General features: G+C 38.3%; 1 protein-coding gene and 1 long non-coding RNA gene across 2 annotated transcripts in view; one reads left to right on the top strand and one right to left on the bottom strand.

Annotated features, from left to right (window-relative positions):
* Positions 1-7285: 7285 nt before the first annotated feature.
* The window catches only part of LOC106871194 (uncharacterized), a 198826-nt gene continuing 178611 nt past the window's right edge, over positions 7286-27500 (bottom strand). Inside the window, exon 3 of the long non-coding RNA XR_016243360.1 lies at positions 7286-7558. This is a non-coding gene — a long non-coding RNA (uncharacterized LOC106871194). The remainder of the gene's footprint in view (positions 7559-27500) is intronic.
* LOC106871187 (uncharacterized) lies at positions 18326-19612 on the top strand. The gene has a single exon (XM_014917527.3). It carries the CDS (start codon positions 18357-18359, stop codon positions 19029-19031), a length of 675 nt encoding a protein of 224 aa, XP_014773013.2. The 5' UTR covers positions 18326-18356; the 3' UTR covers positions 19032-19612.

Raw genomic sequence — 27500 nt, 5'->3', positions numbered from 1 at the left:
GAAAACACCTAAAGCTCCAAGAGGATCCAGCAGGGGATGGTGGCGAACCCCGCTGTACTCTTCCACCACAACTTTCTCTCACTCTTTCTTCCTGTTTCTGTTGTGCCTGTAATTCAAAGGGTCAGCCTTGTCACACTCTGTGTCACACTGAATATCCCCCGAGAACTACGCTAAGGGTACACGTGTCTGTGGAGTGCTCAGCCACTTGCACGTTAATTTCACGATCAGGCTGTTCCGTTGATCGGATCAACTGGAACCCTCGTCGTCGTAACCGACGGAGTGCCAACCATCCATGAGAGCTAATTTGTAGTTAAACAATCAAAACATAATTAACCAGAATGTTCACTCAGAACAGTAGAACCAACAAGGGAATTGATACACTACCAATTAAGCTGCCAGAATGGTAGCGAAATCTCTTACCGGTCGCATCATTTTGTCTTCAAAACGCAACGACACAGATAATATAATCATTGATACAAAAGGTACAAAAGATGTGGACGGTCACGACTGGGTTTCATTTGATCATAGGTATCCTCAAGGCTGGCGCTTGGTTATTCAGCGTTAGTCTTACAAAAAGCACTCGTTTCTCTCATGGATATAGCAAACTGCAGCATCTTATAAGATACGATGTAAACAAGTTCACTTGTGATGATATAATTTTGATTTACTGCTAAAACATTCAAACAATTATCGGAATTCTTCGTTGACATTTAGGTGCAACTGTGACTCCGTAGTTTAGAAGAAACATGACTAGGAATATGTCAAGCAGTGAACTTTAATCTGAAACTTATTTACGCTTTCATCTGTAACTTCCCGATACGCTAGGAGTGACTCTTTTAAAATCACTTTGCTGGGTTGTTTAATATATTAGGTCATCTCATGAATAATGCGTTTTGGTTAATGTTGACATTATTACTCGGAAACGAAATAGAAACAAAAAAAAATAGTGCAACGGGTGTTAAAAAAAGGTGTAGAAAACGAATCTGAAAGCAAAACATGTGCGGAGAGCAATGGGGGTGGGGGTGAGGAGAGGCCTTCGGAAAAGTCACAGGATCCGATGTTTTTCCCTCATAACATTTAGGAAAATGGTTTTTTTTAAATGGAATTTTATATAAATACCTTTCAAACGGTTTGGATTACAATTACATTTTAAACGGCATATATTACGGATACCTAATGTGCTGCAAACCCCTTATTTTTCTTCGAAAAAAGATGTGTATGTGAGTGTATGTGTGTGTGTGTGTGGGGAAACCGGAATTATTGGAAAATGTTTTTCTTTTTTTTCAATGAATGAATTACAGTGACATCATATGCCACAACACACACTTTTGTCCGGAAAACGGGGGTTGTTTCTTTATTTAAAATTTTATAAAATTGCACCTTTATAAAAATTAGTGGTAACGAAGTCTGGACAGAAGAGAGAAAGAATGATACAAAACCCTTACAAAAACCACGTTAGTGTTTGTGAAACGAAGTATTGTTGTTGTTGGCACTCCGTCGCTTACGACGACGAGGGTTCCAGTTGATTCGATCAACGGAACAGCCTGCTCGTGAAATTAACGTGCAAGTGGCTGAGCACTCCACAGACACGTCTACCCTTAACGTAGTTCTCGGGGATATTCAGCGTGACACAGTGTGACAAGACTGACCCTTTGAATTACAGGCACAACATAAACAGGAAGAAAGAGTGAGAGAAAGTTGTGGTGCAAGAGTACAGCAGGGTTCGCCACCATCCCCTGCCGGAGCCTCGTGGAGCTTTAGGTGTTTTCACTCAATAAACACTCACAACGCCCGGTCTGGGAATCGAAACCGTGATCCTATGACCGCGAGTCCTAACCACTGAGCCATTGCGCATCCACAGAAACGAAGTATTATATTAAAACAAACTATCTAAACTATCTTTTACATATCTCTTAAAAATCACTAGTTTTCAAATGGTATCCAATGTTTTCACTTTCCTTTAGCAATTTTTCGTGCCGAAATTTTAATCGGGTAAACTGAAATTAACGTGCAAGTGGTTGAGCACTCCACGGACACGTGTACCCTTCACGTAGTTCTCGGCGCGATTCGGCGTGACACAGAGTGAGACAAGGCTGGCCCTTTGAAATACAGGTACAACAGACACAGGAAGAAAGAGTGAGAGAAAGTTGTGGTGAAAGAGTGCAGCAGGGTTCGCTACCTCCCTGCTGGAGCCTCGTGGAGATTTAGGTGTCTTCGCTCAATAAACACTCACAACGTCCGGTCTGGGAATCGAAACTGCCGATATATATATATATATATATATATATATATATAAAAATTATATTTTCCTCAAAGTTATGAGGGGAAAACTCGGATCTTGTGAATCTTGTGAATTTTACGAAGTCCTCGCCCCACCCTCTCGGAAAAGATTTTCCTCACAAATTTCTTTATAATCGTAATCTATACCGTTTGAAAAGTATTTATATAAAATTTCATTAAAAGAAACCCATTTTCTTAAACGTTATGAAGGAAAAACACCGGATCTTGTGATTTTTCCGAATGCTTCCCCCCACCCATTGCTCTCCGCACACTTTTGTTTTCAGATTCATTTTCTACACCTGTTTTTACACCTCTTGCACTATTCTTTTCGATTTCCTTTCCGGGTAATAATGTCAACATTACTCTGCGTTTTTTTTTTTACTTCTTTTATTCTCCAAAATTAAGATAAAATTAATTTATTAAACTCATAAAGCAAAATATGCCGAATATGCAACTTTGCCATTTTCGTTATAGCTTTAGAGAAATAACTATTAAAATCGAACTGCACTCTTCAAAACTTGCTCTAAGATCAAGAGCAAGTTATAATTACTACCTGCTTTTATAGAAAGTTGATGCAAATGGTTTATCCCGTCCTCCTCCGAATTTTAGTTCATGCAATTGAAAAATCCGCATTATTTATGGGATGAACCCAGGTGATAGGGCGTTGCGCTCACGATCGCAAGGTCGTGGTTTCAATACCTGGACCGGTTGGTGAGTTGTGTTCTCAAGCAAAACACTTCATCTTACGCCACGATGCGGTCACTTTTACACCCGATGCATGATACTCTCTGCACCTGTTCAGGCAACGTCAATTTGATGGAGGGAGCGAGTTAATGTACAGTGCATACATTTGACCAATCTAAATAAATCCTTTGTGTAGGTCGTTCAACAAGAACAAGAGACTACCTGCTTGTATAGGAAATATTTATGAAATAAGGAACAAGAGACTACCATCATATTTTTCTTCTTCAACAAAATAACTTGTAGTTAAGAAAGAAAGTGAACATGCGTGGCTTAGTTGTTAGCGTGTTGTCCCTCCCAATCGCAAGATAAAGTTTTCGAATCCCGAACCGGGAAGTGTGTTGTGTTCTTGAGCAAAACACTTCATTTCTGTTGCTCCAGTTCACTCAACTGGAAATGACCAACACTGCGACGGACTGGCGTCTCGTCCGTGGGGGAAATGCTGTAATCTCAGTTACATATACGTCACGTTGAGGGCGCGTGATTTAGTGGTGAGCGTTTTAGGCTCACGATCGTTAAATCGAGAGTTCGATTTCCCTCAGCGTATTGTGTCCTTGAGCAAGACATTTTATTTCACGTCGCTCCAGTCCACTCAGAGGGCAAAAATGAGTAGTATCTATATTTCAAAGGACCATCTTTGTCACATTCTGTGTCACGCCGAATCTTCCAGAGAACTACGTTAAAGGTACGTGTTTCTGTGGAGTGATCTGCCAATTCACGTTAATGCCATGAGCAGGCTGTTCCGTCGATCGGATCAACTGGATCCCACATCATCGTAAGCGACGGAGTGCCAGCATATACGTCATGGACTTGGGAAACCTATCTTATGAGTTCTCATAACACACGTTACCCATACTCGAGGTAGTAATGTCCAGAGTCTACCTATCTAAGCAAATTATTTGTAACGTTTCTGCAAGGAACAGCTAGGCTATCAAAACACCGTTGTTACACGTGGGACATCCATTGGTGATTTTGAACCAGGCGACAAGTTAAGTCACCTACCCATAGCGGGATCTGAAGTCAAAATGCTAAGAAACAGAACAAATATCGCAAGATACCCAGTCCAGCGTTCTTATAGTTCTGTCAGTCTACAGCTTAGGATTAATCTTTTTATTGACCCTGAGAGGTTGAAAAGCGAAGCTGACCTCTGCAAGATTTGAACTCAAAGTGTAGAGTGGGAACTAATACTGCGAAAAATTCTGTTCCGTGCCCCAACGTCTCTGCCAATTCATTGCCTTTGACTCTAAAGAGCTCTAAAAAAAAAAAAAAAAAATCATAACTGCAGTAGTGGTTGTTATTTAATTGCAGGTCAGCCATGATCAAGTAGACTTATGATCAAGGGTATTCCAACCTTTGCGACCCCATCTTTTATCCTATGTCTAAGTAACGGGATTCACACACACACACTACATTATCCAGCACACACCTCTTAATTAATTTATTAACTTATTTTTGCTTCCAGGCGGTTGAGATTGAATTGAGAGTGTTGTGTTAGTTCTTTCTAGCAGATGAAGAGACCACGTAGAGCAGGTATGGGCAACTTCTTTGGAGAAGCGGGCCGCATGAGACATGATTCATCATCAGGCTAGCCGCACTGCTAACAATAGAAACTGAAGGTAATTCTTCCTTAAACGTGCGCTTTAGAAAGTTACACGGGCCGCAGTTTGCTCACGACTGATAGCGCGCGAAAAGACAAAGCATCGCAAATTGTTGTAGTCGATATTTGAACTCGGAATTTTAGAGAGGCCAAATTAAATACACAGGAAAACATTTAAACCAGTACTTTTCCATTCTTACCTCTTCTCAGACATTGATTTCTTATGTAGCAACGAATCAGTAGGCGGGAAAAATAGACCTCATTTGAATCGATCTCTGCACATCACTGGTACTGCTTTATCGATCCTGGACGACTGAATAAAAAAGGATCAATGTCAACTCCGGATGCTCAGAATGTATAATGACAGAACTAAATACGATCGCGTATTGGTTACTCTGTCTGTCTGTCTCTCTCTCTTCTCTGTTTCTCTCAATAAACCGTCTTATTACAAACACAGATAGTGTTTCAATAATTATTTATAGCCGATGCAGTAGCTGTTAAGTCGACAAGCTCTTTAGTTCACATGCAATCTTGGTAATTACAGAAAACAGGCAACATTCATCATTTAAATCTCGTTATCGGAAATGTCTGTCTCTTTTATGTTGGTAAGGACATCACGGTGAGGATTTTCTGTTTTTTTTTATTATTTATTTGCATCATTAAACAGACATAATCTTTCTTTCCCCCCCCCCTGTCTTTCTCTCTTTCTTACATTTTGTCTTTCTCTCTGGCTTATTATTTTAAGTGTCATTTTATTTTATGGTCATTTAAAGCGTCCTTAAGTAAATTAACAAAGTGCTGATTATCTAGCAAGGCAGAAAACGTAGTCAACCATAAATCATTGTCTACTCAGCTGTGAGATCCTGTTTATTTCTCGTTTCTTTTTTCTTCCTTTTTTTTCATTCTTTCTTTCTTTTATTTTCACCAGAATTTCTCTCTCTCTCGCTTTGTCTCACTCACACAAGCTCGCATCTACATACACACACACACACACACACACATACATACATACATACATACATACATGACACATGGCCTAGTCGTTTGGGTGTTGCACTTACGGTCACGAGATCAAGGTTTCAATTCCTGAACCGATTGATTCATTGTGTTCTTGAGCAAAAACACTTCATCTCACGTTGCTCTATGACCACTTCAACACCTGACGCTTTGTTTTTTGTATTTGTTCTTGTTATAGAGACCCACGGTTGGTGTTACAACACTAGGTACACCTGGCATCCGATACAGTGCTAGAATCTGTAGGTGCGATACAAATCACGAACTGATCTGATCAGCTACTGAACCCTTCGGAAAACTGGTGACATTGGTCCTAAAGATCCTTGTGATGGGGAAAGTATTGTTATGTGTTAGTGTGTGGATGTGTTCATGATCAAATGCAATCTAACCCTAACCCTTCTATAGGTCCCGGTACTTCATAGAGAATGTTCCAGATTCAAGTGTCCGTAATCTCATTTTATAGAGAAACTGAGAAACGATCCTATCTCACAAATTAAAAAACAATTTTCAAATTTTGGCACAAGGCCAGGAATTTCGGGGGAAATTGAAGGCAAATCGATCCCACAATATTTGACTGCTATTTTATGGACCCCGAAAGGATGAAAGGTAATGTAGATCTCGGTGGGATTTGAACTCAGAATATAAAGAGCCAGAACACATACTTCGAAGTATTTTTCCGACCTTTTAACGATTCTGCCAGCCCACTTCTTCGGATCATGTTAAGTTGCCTGTGGAGCTCGAACTACGCCTCTCTTGCTTACGTGCTACCAGTTACACAAAAGCAATTCCCCAATTTACACTAAAGCACTTCTCCAGTTATACGAAAGCAGTCTCCAGGTTACATTAAAGCAGTCCCCGTGTTACACTGGAAAACTTGATGTATATTTATAGTGTGGAAATTAAGGGTTTCTTTTAAAAAAATTCTATTAATGACTTAAACAAGGTATGAACTCAGTTCCCATGAGTTTGAAATTCAACAGTCTTTCGAGTCACATTGGATGCTAAATTCAGTAAGAAACAAATCTGTTGTCTGAAATAAAGCTAATAGACGGAAGTTGTTAGGAAAACCATAGGTATTAAGAGTCAGCTAAGCTATATAGACGAGAAACCAACTAAAAGTCACTTTATTACATGTTATGTTGTATAAACTTGGGTCCTTCTGAGAACTCCGGTTGCTAATGAGAAAATACTGACTGCATCGTTTTAGGAAATTAAAACCGGCATTACCGTGTAGAAGAATATCAGAAGTACTTTTAAGTAGGCGATCGTTTAAAAGTACGTTTAGCTAATGTTGTTTGTAGGAAAAGATTTTTGAGACTGGAGCCACTTCAGCTAGATAATAATACAATTACATTGCCTGAGAAAATTTGTGTGAAAGAATATTTTTTACATGTTCGGCTACAATATTGGTGATTGGTGTTAAGTGTTTCAAACGCTTGAGAGATTTCAGTTTGGTATCAATAATGTTTGGATAAAAAGTTTATTCAGATGTCTTAAATAAATACTTAGAAAAGCTATGATAGTACATATTTTCTTCGTTGCCATGGTAACAATCCTTCCAAACAATTGCCGTAGTGATAATCCCCTGGAAGATAGTAAAACAGAATAACTTAAAATGCAAATTAATTAATTAATACATAAATAAGGCTAAAATGTCTTTGATAACAACACAACTTTATTGGGTTTCTATAAATGTGAAAGGCAAATGAATGGGATGTCTTTATTGTTTAATGATACAGTGATTGTTTGACGTGGATGTATTGATGTTTATAAAACGGTGTTTCTCTGGCCATTGAAAAATCTGTAGACTATAAAGTGCGGTCGTAGTGTAGCAGGTGCCAGACGAAAACAGATAATTTTGAACACTTCAGTTGGCGCCTTGAACATGAGAACAATTGTTCAGATAAAAAGCTTTCAAATACAACACTGAAAATAGAAAAGAAAACAAGGTTGAAAGCAAAGATTACATTGTTCAGAAAGTCGTTATTGTTGAGTTACATGTAATAAATAACTGTTGCTGTTTTATTTATCACATTTTGTATTAAATAAATGAAGGAGAGAATTTTGTCTATTCTGCTCTATTATATAATGGACATTTTGATAAAATTAATTTCCACTATAGTTGGAATTTAGTAGATGTATGCAAAGTTATTTTGGATCTATTTTAAAATGGGGGCCACATTTTTCATTAATGTTTTACGTAGTGTTTTTGGTACGGAAAGACTTTCAAACTTCGTATACTTATCTATTTTGTGTTATAGAACAGAAAAATATTTTTGTATTCGAATTTATTTCATGTAAAAAATTGTCTTATTTCGATAATTTCAACCAATCACTGACAAGTATTCAGTTGTTTATATTTACTCCTTTGGCTGATTAAGCGATGTAAAGCGTATTTAATCTCCATACCTTCGTTTTATTTGCTTTTTTCATTTTAAATTTGCTTTAACCCTAACCCTAACCCTAGGGTTAGGGTTAGGGTTAGGGTTAATTGTTTCAGAATCGTTTGTTTATGTAGTCGGCACTTAATGTATATCGGCTGAATGGACGTCAGTGATTGGTTGAAATTACAGAAATACGACAACTTTAACATGGAATAACTGATGGATTTCTTTCTTTTTAAAGAAGACTAAGAGAAAAAGATGTTTTATATGACACATTCTACCAGTGTTCCAAGTTTCAAAGTGTTTCGTTAATGAAAAATGTGGCCCCCGTTTTAAAAAAGATCCGTTATATTTAGTGTGTAATAAAGAAAATGAATGCATTATAATTTTCCTCGAGCTTTACGACTCACGCGGCCGGTTTATCGGTAGTTTCCCCGGTGTATAAGACTAGGATCACGACAGACCTGCAATCGCTAAATTGTCAAGATATTGTATGTAAGTGAAGGCAGCGAGCTGGAACAATCGGTAGCATGCCGGACACAATGCTTAGGGTCATTTCGTCCGTTTCTATGTTCGGAATTCAAATTCCGCCGAGGTCAACTTTGACTTTCATCCATTCAGAGTCAATGACTTAAGAACCAGTCGAGCACTGGAATCGATTTAATCGACCATTCCCTTTCTTCCTGTGCCTATTGTAGAAATACTTAATCAATACCTTACACGAATTACTTGACTTTTCGAGAGAAGTAATATCTATTGATGGCTCATCCCCTTATTGGTACCACTTGTCAAATCAGACACACAACCTACATTTTATTGCTTTTTAGATGTATATATCGACAGGGTATTTTTATTGTTTGGATAAGAAAACAATGCAATGTATGGAACGTATCGCTGATGGTAAAGTTTTAAGATACACATTAGATCGATGTAGCAGCATTCAATATTTTGTCAACTGATTGAATCTGTGGTTGGAAGTTATATATATATTTACCCTGGCAGCTGTACAACACAAGAGCCACTCTACAGACCATCACATTTATTTTACCAGACTGCCACACGATCAATGCAACCTATACTGACTCACAATATAAAGTTAACAACATTAAACAACATTAAACAGCTTCCATATTTATTCTTTAAGCGTTCCAGCAGATTCGAACGTGCATAGGATAATCGCCATTAAGATTCGTCGCAGGAAAACAACTTTTCATTTGCCACGATCCAGTAGCACCAGGAATTCCAGGATCCTTTCTGCTAATGAACCGTTGTAAAGGAGTTGGTTCCAATTTGCACAGACACAACTTAATATCAGAAAATAACCTCGCTGAAGTGCTTAGGTACACTTTTTGAGGGACCTAAGGACTGATAAGGCCGGTTCAAGAAGAGCAAGTTTGAGTGGTGGTATAAATTGATACTATCAACGCTAATACGTGACAAAAATTTTAAAAAGTGATTCTTGGTTCCAGATAAATAATATGGATACTTTCCTATTTGCGACAGCCAAGTTTTTTTTCTTTACTTAAGGAATTGGAAGGCGGATATCTGAAAACTTAATGTCGTGGACGAAAAAGTGTGCAAAAGAATAGATCCTATTGTTTGTACGAAGTTTCCAAGTGCTTCTGAGAACAAAATATTCTTTTCTACTCTAGGCACGAGGCCCGAAAATTTTGGAGGTGGGGGGGGGGGCAGGCGATTAGATCAACCTCAGTACACAACTGGTACTTAATTTTCCGTATCGACCCCGAGAGGATGAAAGGCAAAGTCAACCTCGGCGGAATTTCAACTCAGAACATAAAGACAAACGAAATACCGCTATGCATTTCGTCCGGCGTGCTAACGTTTCTGAATTCTTTATAAACCACAAGGCGCGAAGTACAGAGGGGACAATATAAGACAATACAAATATGTGGGTAGGTGAAAACAGATGATAGGCTGAAATGGAAAAATGAAAGGTGTAATGATGACGCTCGCCCCACATCCAGACGCCATCATTTCTTTTTTGATTACTTTTTTAAAAAGTCTGTAACGTTAATATTAAAGCCGAATTTTAAGCTCTTATCATGTATGGTAATTCTGTTTTTTTCCATTTTTATTTCAACGTATTTGACTTTGTCTTCGTGTTTCTTCAATCTCTTTTTATCATTTTTATTGATTATCGCACATCCAAATGCGCAGCAATCTCATTCCAAACATTCACCAATGTCGTACTTTCTCAGCTCTAGATTTCAGTCAGCAATTGTTTACTCATGAGTTCGTAAAAAATATTTATTTTGTAACTTTATTTTCTTTTTTAATTTCATGGGGTGGGAGTTTTGGGACACCTGTGAGTGCATGCAAGTTTTTTTCCATTTCAGCGGGGGTGGGGGAGGTGCTTGCATGGGATAGGTCTTTCAAAGTGGGCTTGTGTGAAGCTGGGTGGGCGTGGGGTGGGACTCATCACTGTCAGTTTGTGTCTTTCTTTTTTCTTTTTCTTTTCTATTTTTCCCATTTTTCGTCGTCCTTTGATGTTGTCTCTGTATTGGTTTCTGGTGGAGGCGGGGGTGCAGTTTCCTTTTTGTTTTTGGTGTCAGCGGGTGGTAAAGGGCAGTCAACCCTAATGTGACCCTTTTGGCCACATTGATAGCACCTAGGTATTCTGCCCTCCACTTTAACCCTCAGCATTACATCTTCCATAGTGATGGTTTCTATGATCTTTTCAATATCTTCAGGAGTGGCGTGAATGAATAACTCGAGCCCTTGCCCCTGTCAGTTTTAATGGGCCGTGCACGTGGATTGGAGGACCCACACTTTCTTCTCCAACCCTAACATGATCGTGTCTACCAACCAGGCTGCATTTATCTCTGGCAGTAGTTCTTCCACCTTCACCCTGGTAGTACGTCTTCCCAGGTAGGTGGGTAGGAGCACTACATCCCTTGTTTTCAGCGAGGTTACAGAGTTCAGCCTGGCGGTTGCTTCATCCCTGAACCGTCCCTCCAACCATTGCCGTACTTCCTGCCTCTATTAATGTGCATTATTTTGCCCCATATGGGCATTAATGTCTTTTGAATTTGACTTTGAGTCATTATTTTTATTTTTTTACTCTCTGCCGAAAGCGTTCGAAATACTGTTAATTTCTCTTTTTGACTTGGGGCGGGGATAAATTTACATTACTTCCATCAAATTAATATTTCTCTGGTAGCTTCTAGCTGCCTTTGCAAAATTCATCTTGCCTACGTTTTCAATTGTTCTAAAGAGTTCCTCTTCTGAGGAGACGAGCTCATGCAATTCGAATAGGATATCCTTGAAGCTACACAGCCCCCGCAAAAAGGAGAATAGCACAAAACAGTTCAACCGTAAAACAGCAATACAAATGTTCAATAATGCAATACAAAATAAAACACAATTTTCACAATTTTCACTGATCTTTCGTAAAAAAGACAACCGACACCAACAGGCGTGCTAACGTTTCTTATTTCTTTATTACCCACAAGGGGTTAAACATAGATGGGACAAACAAGGACAGACAAAAGGATTAAGTCTATTATATCGACCCCAGTGCGTAACTGGTACTTAATTTATCGACCCCGAAAGGATGAAAGGCAAAGCCGACCTCGGCGGAATTTGAACTCAGAACGTAACAGCAGACGAAATACCTCTAAGCATTTCACCCGGCGTGCTAACGTTTCTGCCAGCTCGGCGCCTTTGAGAACAAAATAGTGTGCAAATTGGTGGCATAATGTTGTTCTATGATCCCTGTTGTCACCTCAATATACAAGTAGTAGTATTAAGTAAACATCAATATTATTAGGGGATTGTATGTCAATGAGGCGAAGTGGCGGAATCTTTGGCATATTGGATAAACATACCTTGTGGTATTTGTTGGGGCTCTTTACACACTGAGTGCAAATCCCGTTGAATTCAACTTTTAATCCTTTAGGGAGTCGATAAAATAAAGTAAATCTGAGAAATTATTGTTACGTATTTCATAGAAACCTTATTAAGGAATTGTGAATTCGATACCGACATCATCTGAAGACGGAATTAAATAGAGCACTATGTTCCGTTCGCCCCTCCATAGCTTGAACCATCCCTGATATTTACAATATACACGCAGCTCTAACTAGGACGGTAAACCGGTAGAAATTGCATAGCGTCGGATCAAATAACCAAAGCTCTTAGATTAGATTTCTTTTAGCACAATTTTCATTTTTGGTCCTTTTTTCGGGGTTGATGAAGAAGCAGTCAATCAAATATTGTCCTCAATTATTTTGGTTGGTATAACAGACAATACCACCTCACCGCCAAATTTGAGGTCTACTGCCTGTGTTAGTAATCAATATTATTACACCTATCCCGCTGTAATTGAGGCTTTCTACTTAAATTAAAAATCAATACACAACAGACACGATATAGTTTTTCACAGCGTTTTAAATCTTCAAAGAATTTAATTCTTACAAACAGCAATAATAATATTACACTTTTGAAAAGGAGGGGGAGAAAACAGAGAGTCATACAAGTTTCATTTAAAAGGAAAAAAATAATAATGATATAAGTGAAGTGAAGTGGCTTTAAATGATTGTGGAAAATTGGTCTGAAATTACACATACCCGGTGCTAGTAAATATTGGAAGCAGAGTGGAATATTTATCATTAGACTGAAGCAAAACATTATTGATGGAAATCAATGTTAATAGATTTGTGTAATTTAATTAATGTTTTTAATTAATATATTTGGAATTCCATTTGATTTGTACTTTATTTACTGAAATAGATGTGGAGGCGCAATGGCCCAGTGGTTAGGGCAGCGGACTCGCGGTCATAGGATCGCAGTTTCGATTCCCAGACCGGGCGTCGTGAGTGTTTATTGAGTGAAAACACCTAAAAGCTCCACGAGGCTCCGGCAGGGGATGGTGGCGAACCCTGCTGTACTCTTTCACCACAACTTTCTCTCACTCTTACTTCCTGTTTCTGTTGTGCCTGTAATTCAAAGGGTCTGCTTTGTCACACTGTGTCACGCTGAATATCCCCGAGAACTACGTTAAGGGTACACGTGTCTGTGGAGTGCTCAGCCACTTGCACGTTAATTTCACGAGCAGGCTGTTCCGTTGATCGAATCAACTGGAACCCTCGACGTCGTAAGCGACGGAGTGCCAACAACAACTGAAATAGACGTAGAGGTCTGGAAAGATTTGGTAAAAATGTATTTATCATGGCGTAAACACACAGGATGATTAAAAGTGAGCAGTATGTGCTAAAGAGCGATTTATCAGTTTTACAGTAATTCTGCGGCCAACACCATTGAATGGTTACACTTTGAAGTACCTACATGTAGCTAGATGGACAGGGAGGATGGGTGTCAAGTCTCACGGCCTTAAACACCTCGGTGTTTCTTATAGACAAATCGTGTCTATCAACTGAATTAGCGGAGGTCGAATTTCGCCTTTCATTCTTTCGGGGTCGCTAAAATAAGTACCTATTCACCATATGTGTGGATGTAATGGACAAACACCTCGCACGAAATTGCCGGCCTTTTGCCAAAATTTGAAACCGTTATTTAATCAGTGAATTTCAGATTGAAGTTAATTAATGTCATTTACGCCATGCCATATCCTCTTTAGATAAGCACGTCACAACTTATGATTTCCTGTTATCTTGACGCCTTTTCATTTTGTCGCTTGGACTAAGTGACAATAATACTTAATCTATGCCTTACGCCAATTACTCGACTTTTCTAGAACAGATATCTATTAATAAGTCATCAACCTTATTGGTACTGCTTGCCAAATCATTCTTACAAGGCACTGGTAAACCTGGGATTCTTGTTGGTATATAATTACTAAGCAATAAGATCAAATACAAAATAATGTGGCAGCAAAATGATCTGCTAACCAACGCAGCCAAACTTGAGTCAATTGTTGTACACTTTTTCCCATTTTTGCAAACTAGAATTTTTGCGTTATTTTTTTAAGTAAAACAATAATTTATGTTAAGGCAAGTTGTATAATATATAATTTTCCTTTGCATACCGCCTCTTCGCCATCATAAACAACAATGCTAGGTATACCGAGTTATTATTATCGATCTATTTAGAATCATCTATCAGCAGGAATACAATTGACGAACGTCGAATAGCAATTGTCTATAACGACCACGGACTTTTTACGATAAATCAATCCAACCTTTTTAATCGCTAGAAAACGTCTATTGACAGCTTTGCAAATATTCTGGATAATAAAAGAAAAAAAAAATCATCGAGTTGCTTGTGAATGAGAAAAATAAGAGTAAAAGCCATCTGATGTTCGTGGTAATAGGAGAAATCTAGTCATTTATTGGTTGGTAGTTTCGTAAAATAAAATTGCATTTTTCTTTCAGTGGAAGGCAGTTATATTCGTATAGTGTATCCAAGGGGATGTTTTGAAAGAAAATCTGGATTTTATTGCTTTTAGATGTATATCTAGGCAGGATATTTTTATTGTCTGGATAAGAAAGGAATGCAATACGTGGAATATATTGGTGATGGTAATTTTTTTAAATATCCATTTAATCGATGTAGCAGCATTCAATATTTTGTCTTCATTCATTGAATCTCTCTCAAGTCGTTCTAATGGAGCTGTCCCCTTCTAAATCTATAACAGCAGTGGCAGGACATTGAACTCAGCCCTTCAAGTTTATGTTTCCCTTTTAAACTATAATTCACTCCTTTTCTATACAGGATTGAGCGGTTGGAAATTAAATATATTTACTTTGACCAATGTACGACGACACAAATCCGCTCTACAGACCATCACATTTAATTTATTTCATCAGACTGTCACATGAGCAATACAACCGACATTAAGCAACATTAAACAACTTTCATATCTCTTCTTTAAACGTTCCGGCAATTTTCGAACGTGTATAGGCTAATCGCAGTTGGGATTCTTCACAGGAGAACGAATTTTCATTTTCTACGATTTGTTAGCACAAGGGATTCTGGGGTAACTTCTGTCAATGAATCAAATGTGATATGAACAAACATTCGCTGTTATTTTGTGAACGAAACAAAACATAAATTGGAATATTTATATTCGAATTTGCTAGAATGTATTACAAATAACTATGTAGCTCATTATTTTGATTCTCCCTAAGGCGGAGAGTCGGCAGAATGGTCAGCAAGCCGGGTGAAAGGCTTAGTAGTATTTTGTTTGTCTTCACGTTCTGCGTTCAAATGCCGCCAGGGTCAACTTTACCGTTAATCCTTTCGAGGTCGATAAATTAAGTACCAGTTACGCATTGGGGTTGATGTAATCGACCCATCCCCTCCTCCAAAATTTCAGGCCTCGTGCCTTTAGTAAAAGGATTATTTTGATTCTCGCTAAGGCAGCCAGTTAGTATAGTGGGAAAAATGCTTAGCAGCATTTGCCCGTTTTTACGTTCCGAGTTCAAATTCCACCGAAGTCGACATTACCTTTTATTGTTTCAGAGTCGATGGAATAAGTACCAGTTGAGTACTGGGTTGATGTAATCGATTAGCCCACTGTCCCTAAAATGTAGAGCCTTCTGCTAAAATTTGAAACTACAATTTTAATTCTTGTTGTTCACCAAGCATATGATAATCTATTATCGGTGGGAAATCGGACCAGATGGCATCAACTAGTTATGGCTTTACAGCTTTCAGGAGCTTTTCCTTCTCTTCGAAAAAGACGGGACTTAGAGTCAAGAGTCACAGTTTGGGCTTTCCTTTGGAAACTGTACTTGACGACACGTCGTCCAACCATTTCACTAAGAATGTCATATCCGATCCTTTTTGTATCATCCACATTAATCTCGGAACCAGTTGAGGTTTCGCTGACTATATTGCAGAGGGATGATTCTGTTTCGAATGGAGACCCCCAGTCAATGAAGGACAGCAACTAGCTACAGTAACTACTGCCCCTTGGTTGTCGTGCTTGTGATATGTCTTTAAGTGATATCTGGTCTCGTACGTGATGGATGTCAGCTGTTGCATTGACATGTTTACTTCTGCACAGACAGGCCTTGAAAGACATCAGTCCAGTCTTTGTGTTTCCGTCATTCTTCTCCCTCTATTGAGTCCTCCACTCGTCTTCAGACTTCTCATTAGTACCTGTTGGACCACCAGGTCAGGAGACAACCCAGACCAAAAGCGGTCACTCTTCCTGACTATATATATAGTCCCTGGACAAACAAACTTGGCAAACAAGGGACAGTAATTACTGTAGCTAATTGCTGTCCTTCATTGACTGGGGGACTCCATTCGAAGCCGACTCATCCCTCTGCAACATAGTTAGCGGAACCTCAACTGGTAGACATTGGTGTGTGTGTGTGTGTGTGTGTGTTCTAGTTTTGTCATCTTCTGCAGATAGAGGTGCAATGACTTCGTGTACAGTTTATGGCCTGAGGCAGCTAAGTACGGAATTATGGTTTGCAAAGTCTCCACATGGAGGACCAGTCTCCGATTCGTAGCGATCGTGTAAATGATCTCATGATGTCTATCATCCCCATGTATTGCAGCCACAGACGTGCAGGACAGTAGATCGATTCGAACATGTCCTTGTGTGTCTCAAGTAGCTTTTGTTGTAGACCCTGCGGGTACAAAGATGATTCTACATCATCGATCGTGATTTCACCAGAGAAGAGACCATCATAGAGGTTCCCTATTGCCTCTAATTCCACTAGCATTAGACATAAAGACAACTTGCTCCACAACAGATTGCTCAAGAGAAGTGTGTAAGGATGGAACCTACAAGGAGATGACCACCAATGGCACAAGCAGCTGCGTTTTCAATTAATATATGGGTGACAGTGTTCCCAACGAAGATCACCTCCAAGATTTCTTGAAGGCCTGTTCCTCTCATCAAGTGCCCGGTGCTACCTAGAAAGCTCATTAGTGTGTGAAATACCCCAAGTCTTAAAAGAAGTGGATGTAGATGACTGTCCCCTCCAGCACTTTCCACAATTATAGTTGCCTTGAATCAAAAAAGCTGATCAAAAATGAGCACTGGTGTTACTCCATAGCACTTGGCATGCTCTGCAACGAAGTGTAAGGTTGAGTTGGTCACGCATCATGTCATTCGGGTTCATATCAACAATGGGAAGGAACATGGTGGATGACTGTCCTGGGTGGTCTCTGTTGTTTATTATTTGCATGTAACCCGACCATGCTGGTCTTGGAAACCGGATAGACAGGGACGTTTTGCACAAGAGATCTACCTTAGGACTTTTCCTGTGTTTGGGTTTCTCTGGTAGAACTTCACACTTGATATTAGCAAGTTCATCACCAAGTGATATGAATTTCTTAATGCTGACGTATCCTCCTGCAGCGATCTCTTCTGCAGTCACAGACACACGTTTTACCACTGAGGTGCCAACACATTTGGGTGTTACAGATGCTATAATACCCATTCAGTGGAATGACCCAGAGCCTAGTCAAGAGTCCTAGTATCATGAATCATGTTGTCGACCTTCACAACCTTTACCATCCAGTGTGACTGTTGCTCCATCTGTCACTTTCTTGTTACATAATACGCAGTTTGCCATGATGACCATGAAAAGAAAATGGTTGAATATTGATATAGGCCTAAAGACAGACGTTATGGGAAAACCTACATGTAGTTATGAATATTACTATCTATACTGATGTCATACATGCAGTACAAACAACTCAACTTTAGAATCCAATACTTGGACATACCATATCATACACACTTTTTATACCAATCGTATTGCACATACAATGCCGGTTAAGGGTTAAGGTGGGGTGAGGCTATCCCTGGTAAAGGTATAGGGCCACCCTAAATCGCTTGGCAGACATTTCCACGTGTAAGATATACGAGAAAAACATAGGTTAGAACATAAGAAGTGTTGCATTACCTGTCTGTACCTTGGTCGTCTAATACTGAAATCCCAAAGTTCAACCCCGAAAAAAATATTGTTCCATTCAAAAGATTTTGTAGGATTTTTAGTATATCATGAAGGGTATCCTACTGAACAAATCTGACAGGTTTCATTTGTGCTGCTATTACTGGTGGGTTCTGGGGGAAAATCAGCTAATTTGACTGGACTAAACGGGCGAACGGACAAGCAGATTATCATATGGGTTTTCAAAAGACTGAGACGCAACAGTGAAAATTCGGCGGAATTTGAACTTGAGACGGAGTGACATAAATTCTTATGCTCAAGTATTTTCGTATATTAAAATATTCTAATCTTCAGTTTTCTGTCGCCATCTCTTTCTTGTATAGATAAACACCCGTCCATTCTGATGAACTCTCCCAAATCATATAAATAGCTTGCAACTAGGGCGATTAGTAAATAAGCATTTAGGTAAACAGGAATCTCAATCAAGTGACTGTCAACAATATGTCCAAGAAATTACCGCCAACAAACAATTTTGCAAAAGAGTCAAATCGCAAAGTAAAGCGGCCGACGTATAATGAAATGATAAAAGAAGCAATTTTGTTTTTAAATGAACGTAAAGGATCATCTCGCCAGGCTATCAGCAAATATATTGAAGTGACGTATAATTTATCATCAGACGATAAAAATGTACAAACTCGTCTAAAGATGAACTTAGTTCGAGGTGTTAACGAAGGTTATTTCCAACAAATAAGCGGCAAGGGCGCTAATGGTTCGTTCAAAGTTATTAAAGAGGAGCAAAAGAGTAAAGCGAAAACTAAACCCAACAAAGAAGTAACTTCTAAGGAAAGTAAACCGAAAAATGTTACAACAAAGAAAATCAAAAAGTCTCCTGAGAAACCCGAAATGTCTCCCACGAAATCTGAGGAAAAACCCTTACCGAAACTCAAAATAAAGTCCGTGTCGCTAAAGAAATCGAATAGCGACGCTTCCACCCCGACGAGTACTAAAAAACTGGCAAGGTTGAAAGGTAAGCTTTTTAATAGTGGGAAGGCGATAAAACCAACGTTGTTACTGTTAACTCCTCACAAAAAACGAAGGAAGCGTTTAACTAAAGTCTTAACTCCCAAGAGAGTGGTCATTAATGCAAAATCGAAAAAGTATATTGGAAATATTTAAGTTTGCAAAGCACCCCCGCACCAACAGACACATAAAGACAAAAACTCATTTGAAAGATTTTCTCTGAATATGACCGTTTCCCAGGATATATATTTATATATGTGAGATATATTTTGCGCTTTACTTGTATTAAAATCAAATTTCATGAAATAATGTTTATCTTAACATTTGAAAGAATAGTTATTTCGAAACTTTGTTGCAGTGTTCATTTTTAAACTATTCCAATACACGTGTTGTACAGATATTACTTTCTCAATGTAGATTGGTTTTTGGAAAACCATTTCAGCATGCTCGAACTCATTAGTTCAGGAACCGATTTTAAACGTAAAAACTAAACCGATTTCTTAAAAGAAAAAAAAAACTGAAAAAACCGAACCCATTCTTACAGGAAATTAAAGTATAAAGCACATTTGCTTTTAATCATTTTGGAGAGTCTCGTTTCACGTTATTGGTTGCCCCATTAAACAAGCTCAGTATTTAGCTGAAGCACCGATTAAATTTTCAAAAACCTTGAATTTCATATCCTCATATTCATGACTGTTATTTGCATAACTATGAAAAATAAACAAATTTTGATAATCGGAAGGTTTTCTTTTTTATTTAGGTTTCCTCATTTGCATTCTAGTCCCATCGATGTCTACTTAAACTCTTGTGGGCTCGATAAAAATTGATCCTTCAAACCCTAATTTGAAATGGCCTGGGCGAGTAGTTAGGGTGTTATATACCAGATCGTGGTTCGGATTTCCAGGGCGGGCTATGCGTTTTGATTTTTGAGCAGAAGGTCTTAGAATCAGAGCATGAACATCACTGAATTCCAGATTTTAACTTTTAATTCAATATCTGAGCCAGAAAGTACGCTTTTGCAGATATGATTTCGTTATACTGTCACCAACCCCTTCAAGAGGCAAAATCCAGCAGCCGCATGGTTTTCAGTTTACGACTGAATATAACTTGTCTGATTAGCGAGCCGTTAACAGAAAGCCATGTGACCGCCTACTCTTGCATCATCTAGATTTATAGTCAAACGATATGGCGCTCACTAAAACCTCTTTGAAGGTTCAAAGCTTTCAATAGCATTGTGCCTGACTGGAGAAAGTCAAATGCAGATTCCTCTTAGATTCACTTCAGTGACTAAGAATCCATTTGCTTCCTTGCATTAATGCTCTTGAGGAAATAAAAACAATATAACATTCACCCGTCTATAATTGAAACCTAAAATGAATAAGAAATTACTGTGAAATACAATCGTCAGTAATACGTGAATGAAGAGAGAAATCTAATTTGAGATCTCTTTCGGGGTAAAACAAAAAGGAATCAAAGATTTAAAAGGTAGAACTGGAATGGATTTTAGATGAATAAATTGAGGTACAGAAACATTATTTATCGCATGTCGTTTTTCTTCTGCTATAGTCTGATTCATGCCTCTTTATATGTGCATATGTATGCACGTATATATGCATACACACACGCATCTTTTCCCTTTCATTTGCCACCGGACAGCTGCCATGCTGGGCAAATGTCCCCGAATATAATGCCGGACCGGCCATTGCCTTGTGAGCGAATTTAGTAAACGGAGACTGTATGGAAGCTGACTGTGTGCGTGTGTGCGTGCGTGCGTGCGTGCGTGCGTGCGTGCGCGCGCGCGTGCGCGCGTGCTTTATTTACCCACATATTCACTCACTTGCGATTCAGTAAAATAAACTGATAGAATAAGTGCCGGGTTTAAAAAAAAGTATATATACTGGGGTATGCATTCGACTCAAAGTTCTTTAATGCGGTACCCCAGCATGGCCACAGTCTAATTACTGAAAGAAATAAAAGCTATAAAGAAGCAAGTAAATATAAAATTGTTTATGTATTTATTTCAAAGGCCTCAGATGTCTGAGAGGAATTGTATAGAATTCTCACTCTGGAATCGAAATCTTAGCTGAATTTAAACGGTGCACAAAGTTAATATTCTACGTTGTTCACTATTGACTTCCTTAAGACATTATTCATGAAGAACATGAACTCAGTGACTAGCAGGATTAAAAAAATAAATCGAATATGGATCTAAAAGAATTTAAAGAAAAAAAAGACTAACTTGTAGAGCGTTCAGTACAAAGGAAAATAAATCGAAAGAAACAAATTGTACAAAAGAACGAGAGCTGATAATACACATCAAGGAAGATTAGATGGAGGTTTAAATAATGGATAAATTGCTACTTCAATAAATTCCTATCCATTATCAGCTAGCAGATAAAATACTGACAGATCATGAAACCAAAAAATATAATTTTAAAATAAACATTTTTTAAAATAAAAATTAGATTTAAAATTTACGTACTTTTTTTTTTTAGAGCTATGCTCGAGGCAATTTTAATAATTATACACTGGGTCATCCTACAAAAAATATTAATGTAATTATTTTGAACGTTTTTTAAAATTTTCTTTAACATTTCTTGTCTTTCTTTTGCTTTTGTGTTTCTGTACTATTTTTGCGTCAAAGTGAACTCGTCTGCTTTTGAACAATGAATGACTGAGAGGGAGTAGAAATTGCCGAGAGATGTATTCTACATGAAAATTAAATAAGGTCATTGATATTGCTTGCAGGGAGCTTAAATATTTTAATAAAAAGCTGCGTGGTAAATCTTGTTTTCCAACCTCACGGTTCTGGGTTCAGTCCCACTGCGTGGCACTTTGGACACGGCCCTTCTGCTATAGCTTCGAGCCAACCAAAGCTTTGAGTGGATATGGTAGACGGAAACTGAAGGAATCCCGCCGTATACATACATACATGTGTGTGTCATTGTGTTTGTCTACTCCATCGCATGACAACTGGTGTTGGTGTGTTTACATCCTCATTGCTTAAGAGTTCGGCAAACGGAACCGATAGAATAAAATACTAGGCCTAAAAGTCCTGGGGTCGATTTGTTCGACTAAAAGACCATTCGAAATGGAGCTCCACCATGGCCGCAGACAGATCATTGCAAAACATAAAGGAATTTAAGAAAAATTATTATGATGGATGGTGAGTTCTAGCAAAAGGAACAGGGATATAACCCTTGAATTTAAATTAGTTTGGACTCGTACATGCTGTTGAAAGGTATCTGAGTTTCAGCAAGAATACCGCTAATGTGAACATGTTTCGGTCTCATTTGATTTCTACAGCGAAGCACTCCCTTATCAGTCCTTTCCAAATTTTAGGTGACGTATTTCGGACAGATAAAAAATAAGTCTATAGGGAATTACGCATTCTGCAGGATAAGCAAACAGCTAAGCGATAGGGGCGACTAAAATACTTCATTTACTGAACCAAAAATGATTTAAATTGCGTACACATTAAGCAAAAGTAATCCACTAGCTTAAGGATTAGCTTCGACGAAGCAAGGTATTTAAATTATCACATCTATTTGTTTACTCCCCCATATTTTGTGTCCTTTACGTGTGCAGAATTGTGTGTGCGTGTAAGAAAAGATGACACGGGCATACCAATGATGGTAATGTTATGAACTTCATTTACTTACAACTATTTCTGCTATTAGATGTGGTGAGCTCTTGACTCCACCGCATCCTATAGCAGAAACAACTGTAAGCCAATGACATTTATAACATTGTTTTTTTCCTATGTCATCTCTTTTTCTTACCGCTCTATACTAATCTAACACTTAGTTCTGAAACATTTGATTTGCTGGAAGGTATAGCGAAATCCCTGTTCATTCACACTACTTTCTGAATGAAGGAACTAACTCGTTAAATATATTGTCATAGATACTCTTAAAAATACGGAATGTTTACAGGCAGAAAGTTTTATTACAAATCTGTTCAACTAGTGATCATTTAGAGGGTGAATCAACGATAGGAATTTTTCAATAATCCTGACCTCAACAGATGTATGTGGATAAGATATATCTATTCAAAATGTACTCACTGACTTCGGGTGAAGGTCTAACGTTACATATTCATAAAGATAGTGAATGCAAAGCGTTTCTTTTAACACATCTATTAAGCGTAAAGCATAAATAGTGAAATTGTTTCAACTATAAATCGGATTTGAAGATCACGACCTCTGTATATTTATTCATTTTATACAAGATAATGAAGTCGTATTCATAACAGTCGGAAACCATTTATACTTAGACTTGTTATAAACTGGAATTAAAACGCAACTTAATAGAAGCAGATAAAGCATGCAATGTTAATAATAAATAAAACTACCATGATTTCCGGTTTCTTTCACAACTTCGTGCTCAATACACTCGTCACAGATTCTCTTAAAAAACATTGCAATTCTTATAGAAAGAAGTGGAGGAATATTAGAAACGAATAGCGATTAATAGTAATCTTCCCGATTGCGAAAACGCGGCGAAATCACTATACCATAGTTGTTTTCTTTTTTTTCTTTACTAAATATTTTTAATATACACACATATATATATACATTACATAATATATTATGCAATGTTCTGTAAGGTGGAGACTGGCACAATCGTTGGCACGCCGGGCAAAATGCTTCGCGGTATTTCGTCTGTATTTATGTTCTGAGTTCCGTGGTCGACTTTGCCTTTCTTTTCGGAGTCCATAGACTATGTACCAGTTGAACAACGGGGTCGATGTAATCGACTTACCCCACCCCCACCGCCGCGGACTTGCTGACTTTGTGCCAAAGTATGAAACCTATATTATACAATGCTTCTTAGTCCATCCATTCATTTTCTCCGCCAATAATTCTTGGGAAAAGAGCAAAAGTAATCTTCAGGCACTTCTACCATAAGGTACTATCAGAAGCAACCACCATTACACTTTCCAGATGGATTTCCAAACGTGACCAACTGAGACTATTGATATTATCCAACTATATCGTTCTTGATCAACCCTTAGGTCTTTCGCCGATTTGCTCGTCTTGAATCTGTCTTGCGATTCTTTCGTGCGACATTCTAATCACATGTCCATAATACCGAAACTGTGATCTCTCAGTGCGGAGAAGCAGCAGCATGGTCTGCAGAGACGCTCTGATCTCCAAGTCACGCGTCCTCGAGTAACATTACTCCATAATTAATTCGAAGATAAAGACGTTACTATTAGGAACAAAATTTCTTATTGCTACCTTGTGCTTCCTTTTACATACCCATTAGCGGGAATTGACATCGCCATTTGAAATATTTTTTCCGCGTGCGTGTAGAGGCTGATCTCCGTTATTTGACAATTGCTGAAGCTGAATATCGTTTGTGAAAAATTTCCCTTGAAGTCATAGGCAGGTTTATTATTTCTTTATACCGAAAAAACGAATAGTGACTTCGAAGTTTCAGCTTACCAGCTCTCACCGGTCTGACGAATGATGGAGTGTTTAGCCGAAACTCCAATATTTTATTTGTACACATTTACAAGCACAGTCGTGGCTGTGTAGCAAGAAGTTTACTTCGCAACCACATGGTGCGGGGTTCTGACCCACTGTGTAGCACCTTGGAAAAGTGTCTTCTAATATAGCTTCAGGCCGACCAAAGCCTTGTGAGTGGATTTGGTAGATGGAAACTGAAAGAAGCCTGTCGTATATATCTGTATCTCTGTGTGTCTTTGTATTTCTCCACCATCACCGCTTGGCAACCGGTGTTGGCGTGTTCACGTCTCCGTAACTTAGCTTTGCAAACGAAACCCGTAAACTAGGTACCAGGCTTCATTCGACTAAAAATTATTCAAGGTGGTACCCCAGTACACCAGCGATCTAACGACGGAAACGAGTGCAGATTAAAATATATGCTAGTTGATCAAAGAGATGCATGCATTGTGTAGCCAAAAGACCTGATATCGTTTTCAGATTTATGAAATCTACGGACAAATTAAATTCCGGTTCAGCAAAATGGATCGATAGAATATGTACTTGGCATACAAAGAATAAGTCTTGGGGTCGATATGTTCGACTAAAGTCGGTGCTTCAGCATGGCCGCAGTCAAAATGACTGAAACAAGTAAAAGAATAAGATGTCTTGACTGTATATTGTACAGAGATACATTTTTTTCCTCAAATAAATTGGACTTCATATTTGAGGCTTCGATGAAGCAACATTATGTTATTCAGGCACTCAACTCCGTGTCCACTGCATCTTATAGAAGAAACAGTTGTAAGCTCATAACATAACAGTTACTTTTCCTGTGTCATATCTTTTACTTCTTAACATTCTATACTCATAAAACACTTTGATCTGAAACATACGTATACCGAGTTCTACATCAGATTATTAGTCTCGCTATACCTAAACGAAACATTATATATATATATATTTATTTATTTTTATTATTTATGCACCCTTTTCAAGCCTAGCCAGGCTCATGAGCCCGGTTTCCCGGTTTCTGTGGCATATGTGTGTGTCTCCCGCCCCAGCTAGACGGGACGCCAGTCCATTGCAACGTTACTCAAGAAACGGGATGAAAGTGTGAGAGAAAGTTGGGGTGAAATAGTACAACAGCCCCCCCCCCGTAAAAGAGCTTTAGGTGTTTCCGTCCAATAAACACGCACAACGCCCGGTCTGGCAATCGAAATTGCAATCCTCCGAACGGGAGCCCACTGCCCTAACCACTGAGCCGCTGCGCGCGCGCGCGCGCACACACACACACACACACACACACACACACACACACACACACACACACACACACACACACACACACACACACACAGTGTAAACAGAGTTAGCGGTTGTAGTAACCGACTATGGGATAAAAATATATCCGTATATACTATCAGTATCCTTTACCTGTATTATCTCCAGGAACCAATGCAAATGATTTGAAAATGGAGAAAACTTCAGATTAACAAACACATCGATTGGGCCACATTTATAGTTTATTTTTTACGGAAAGAGAATCAGAGAAACTATAAACCAAATTCCTATTTTTTTTTAGTATTTTCATTTCACCCTTGTTTTTTTCCCTCTTAACTCAGTATGACTTGTCGATCACCACTTACATTAATGAACTTTGTACATTCAAGCAAAATGATATACAGTTTTAATGATTGACTGCTATAAACATTCAAACTTGCACCTGTTCTGATTCATAATGCTAAATTTATCTGTTTTGAACGTGTTAATTTGTCCACATTGAAACATTTTAATTTGTCAACATTGAAACTTTTAAAGATGTTTTTCTAATTCATAATTTTAAACTTTTACCATTGATAAACAAAAAATATTGTTGAAACTAGTTTGGTATTTATGTAAATAAATATATTCTAAACAATTACGAGTTTTTGAAATTTAGGTGTATTTTCAACAACACATTTTCCTATATTTTTTCCTGCGTAGAAACTCCACTTCAACTCTTTTGTTATATATGTATGTATATATATATATAAGCAATGTTAAATCTCTGAACGAGGTGTTAACAGTAACTGCACGATAAAGTGAAGTATATTTGCCATTTAAATGTGGCTGACCCCTAAGGGTGGATGTTACTGTTGCTTTTAGCCCCAGGAGAACATCTCCTCCAGCTGGCTTATCGACACATATCTGTGTCCTGTCTATTTAAATGGCAAATATACTTCACTTTATATATATATACATATATATATATAACGTCTGATTTACATATGCTCTTTTTGGGTCACTCTATACATCACAAGTTACACTAAACATTCTTACTAAGAAGTGCATTTGAAAGTAGTTGCTATTTATTTCAAACACGTTACTGGAGCGAACTAATTTGCAAATGGTGCAGGATTTACATAATCTAATAAAAGAGTTTATGTAATAATCGTAGAGTTTATAAACGCCCACGCTAAAGAAACTCAACAAATGCATTGTTACTCTCTTTCCACATACGAAAATAAGGAAATTATTTTGCTATGTTTTAATGACTATTTGGCTGCTCTTCAGAAGAAAAATACTCTTCTCCATTAGTAATTGTTACTTAAATGAAGATGATATGGACAGAAAGAACAATGCTCATATATTGAAGAGTGGCAACTAGACGTGAAGCATACCAGGAAAATCGCTCCGTTTTCTTTTTCTTTGGTTTACTGTCTTACTCTTTTATTTGTTTCAGTCGTTTGACTGCGGCCATGCTGGAGCACCGCATTTAGTCGAGCAAATCGGCCCCAGGACTTATTATTTATAAGCTTGCTACTTATTCTATCGGTCTCTTTTGCCGAACCGCTAAGTTACGGGGACGTAAACACACCAGCATCGGTTGTCAAGCGATGTTCGGGGGACAAACACAGACACACAAGCATATGTATATATATGCATATATACGACGGTTTTCTTTTCAGTTTCCGTCTACCAAATCCGCTTATAAGGCTTTTATCGACAGGAGGCTATAGTAGAAGACACTTGCCCAAGGTGTCACGCAGTGGGACTGAATCCGGAACCAATGTGGTTGGCAAGCAAGTTACTTACCACACAGCCACTCCTGCACCTTTGTGTGAAGATTATTTATAATTGTTTATTTACTACACTGTCAGAGTTATAGGTGCAAACGCACTTATCACTTCCTA

The sequence above is a fragment of the Octopus bimaculoides genome, chromosome 10, assembly GCF_046866305.1.
Source record: "Octopus bimaculoides isolate indiv1 chromosome 10, ASM4686630v1, whole genome shotgun sequence".
NCBI classification, from domain to species: domain Eukaryota; kingdom Metazoa; phylum Mollusca; class Cephalopoda; order Octopoda; family Octopodidae; genus Octopus; species Octopus bimaculoides.
This window is presented reverse-complemented; position numbering and strand designations above follow the sequence as displayed.

Excerpts from the sequence above, each read along its gene's own strand:
- LOC106871187 (XM_014917527.3), top strand. The coding sequence starts at position 18,357 with ATGTCCAAGAAATTACCGCCAACAAACAATTTTGCAAAAGAGTCAAAT.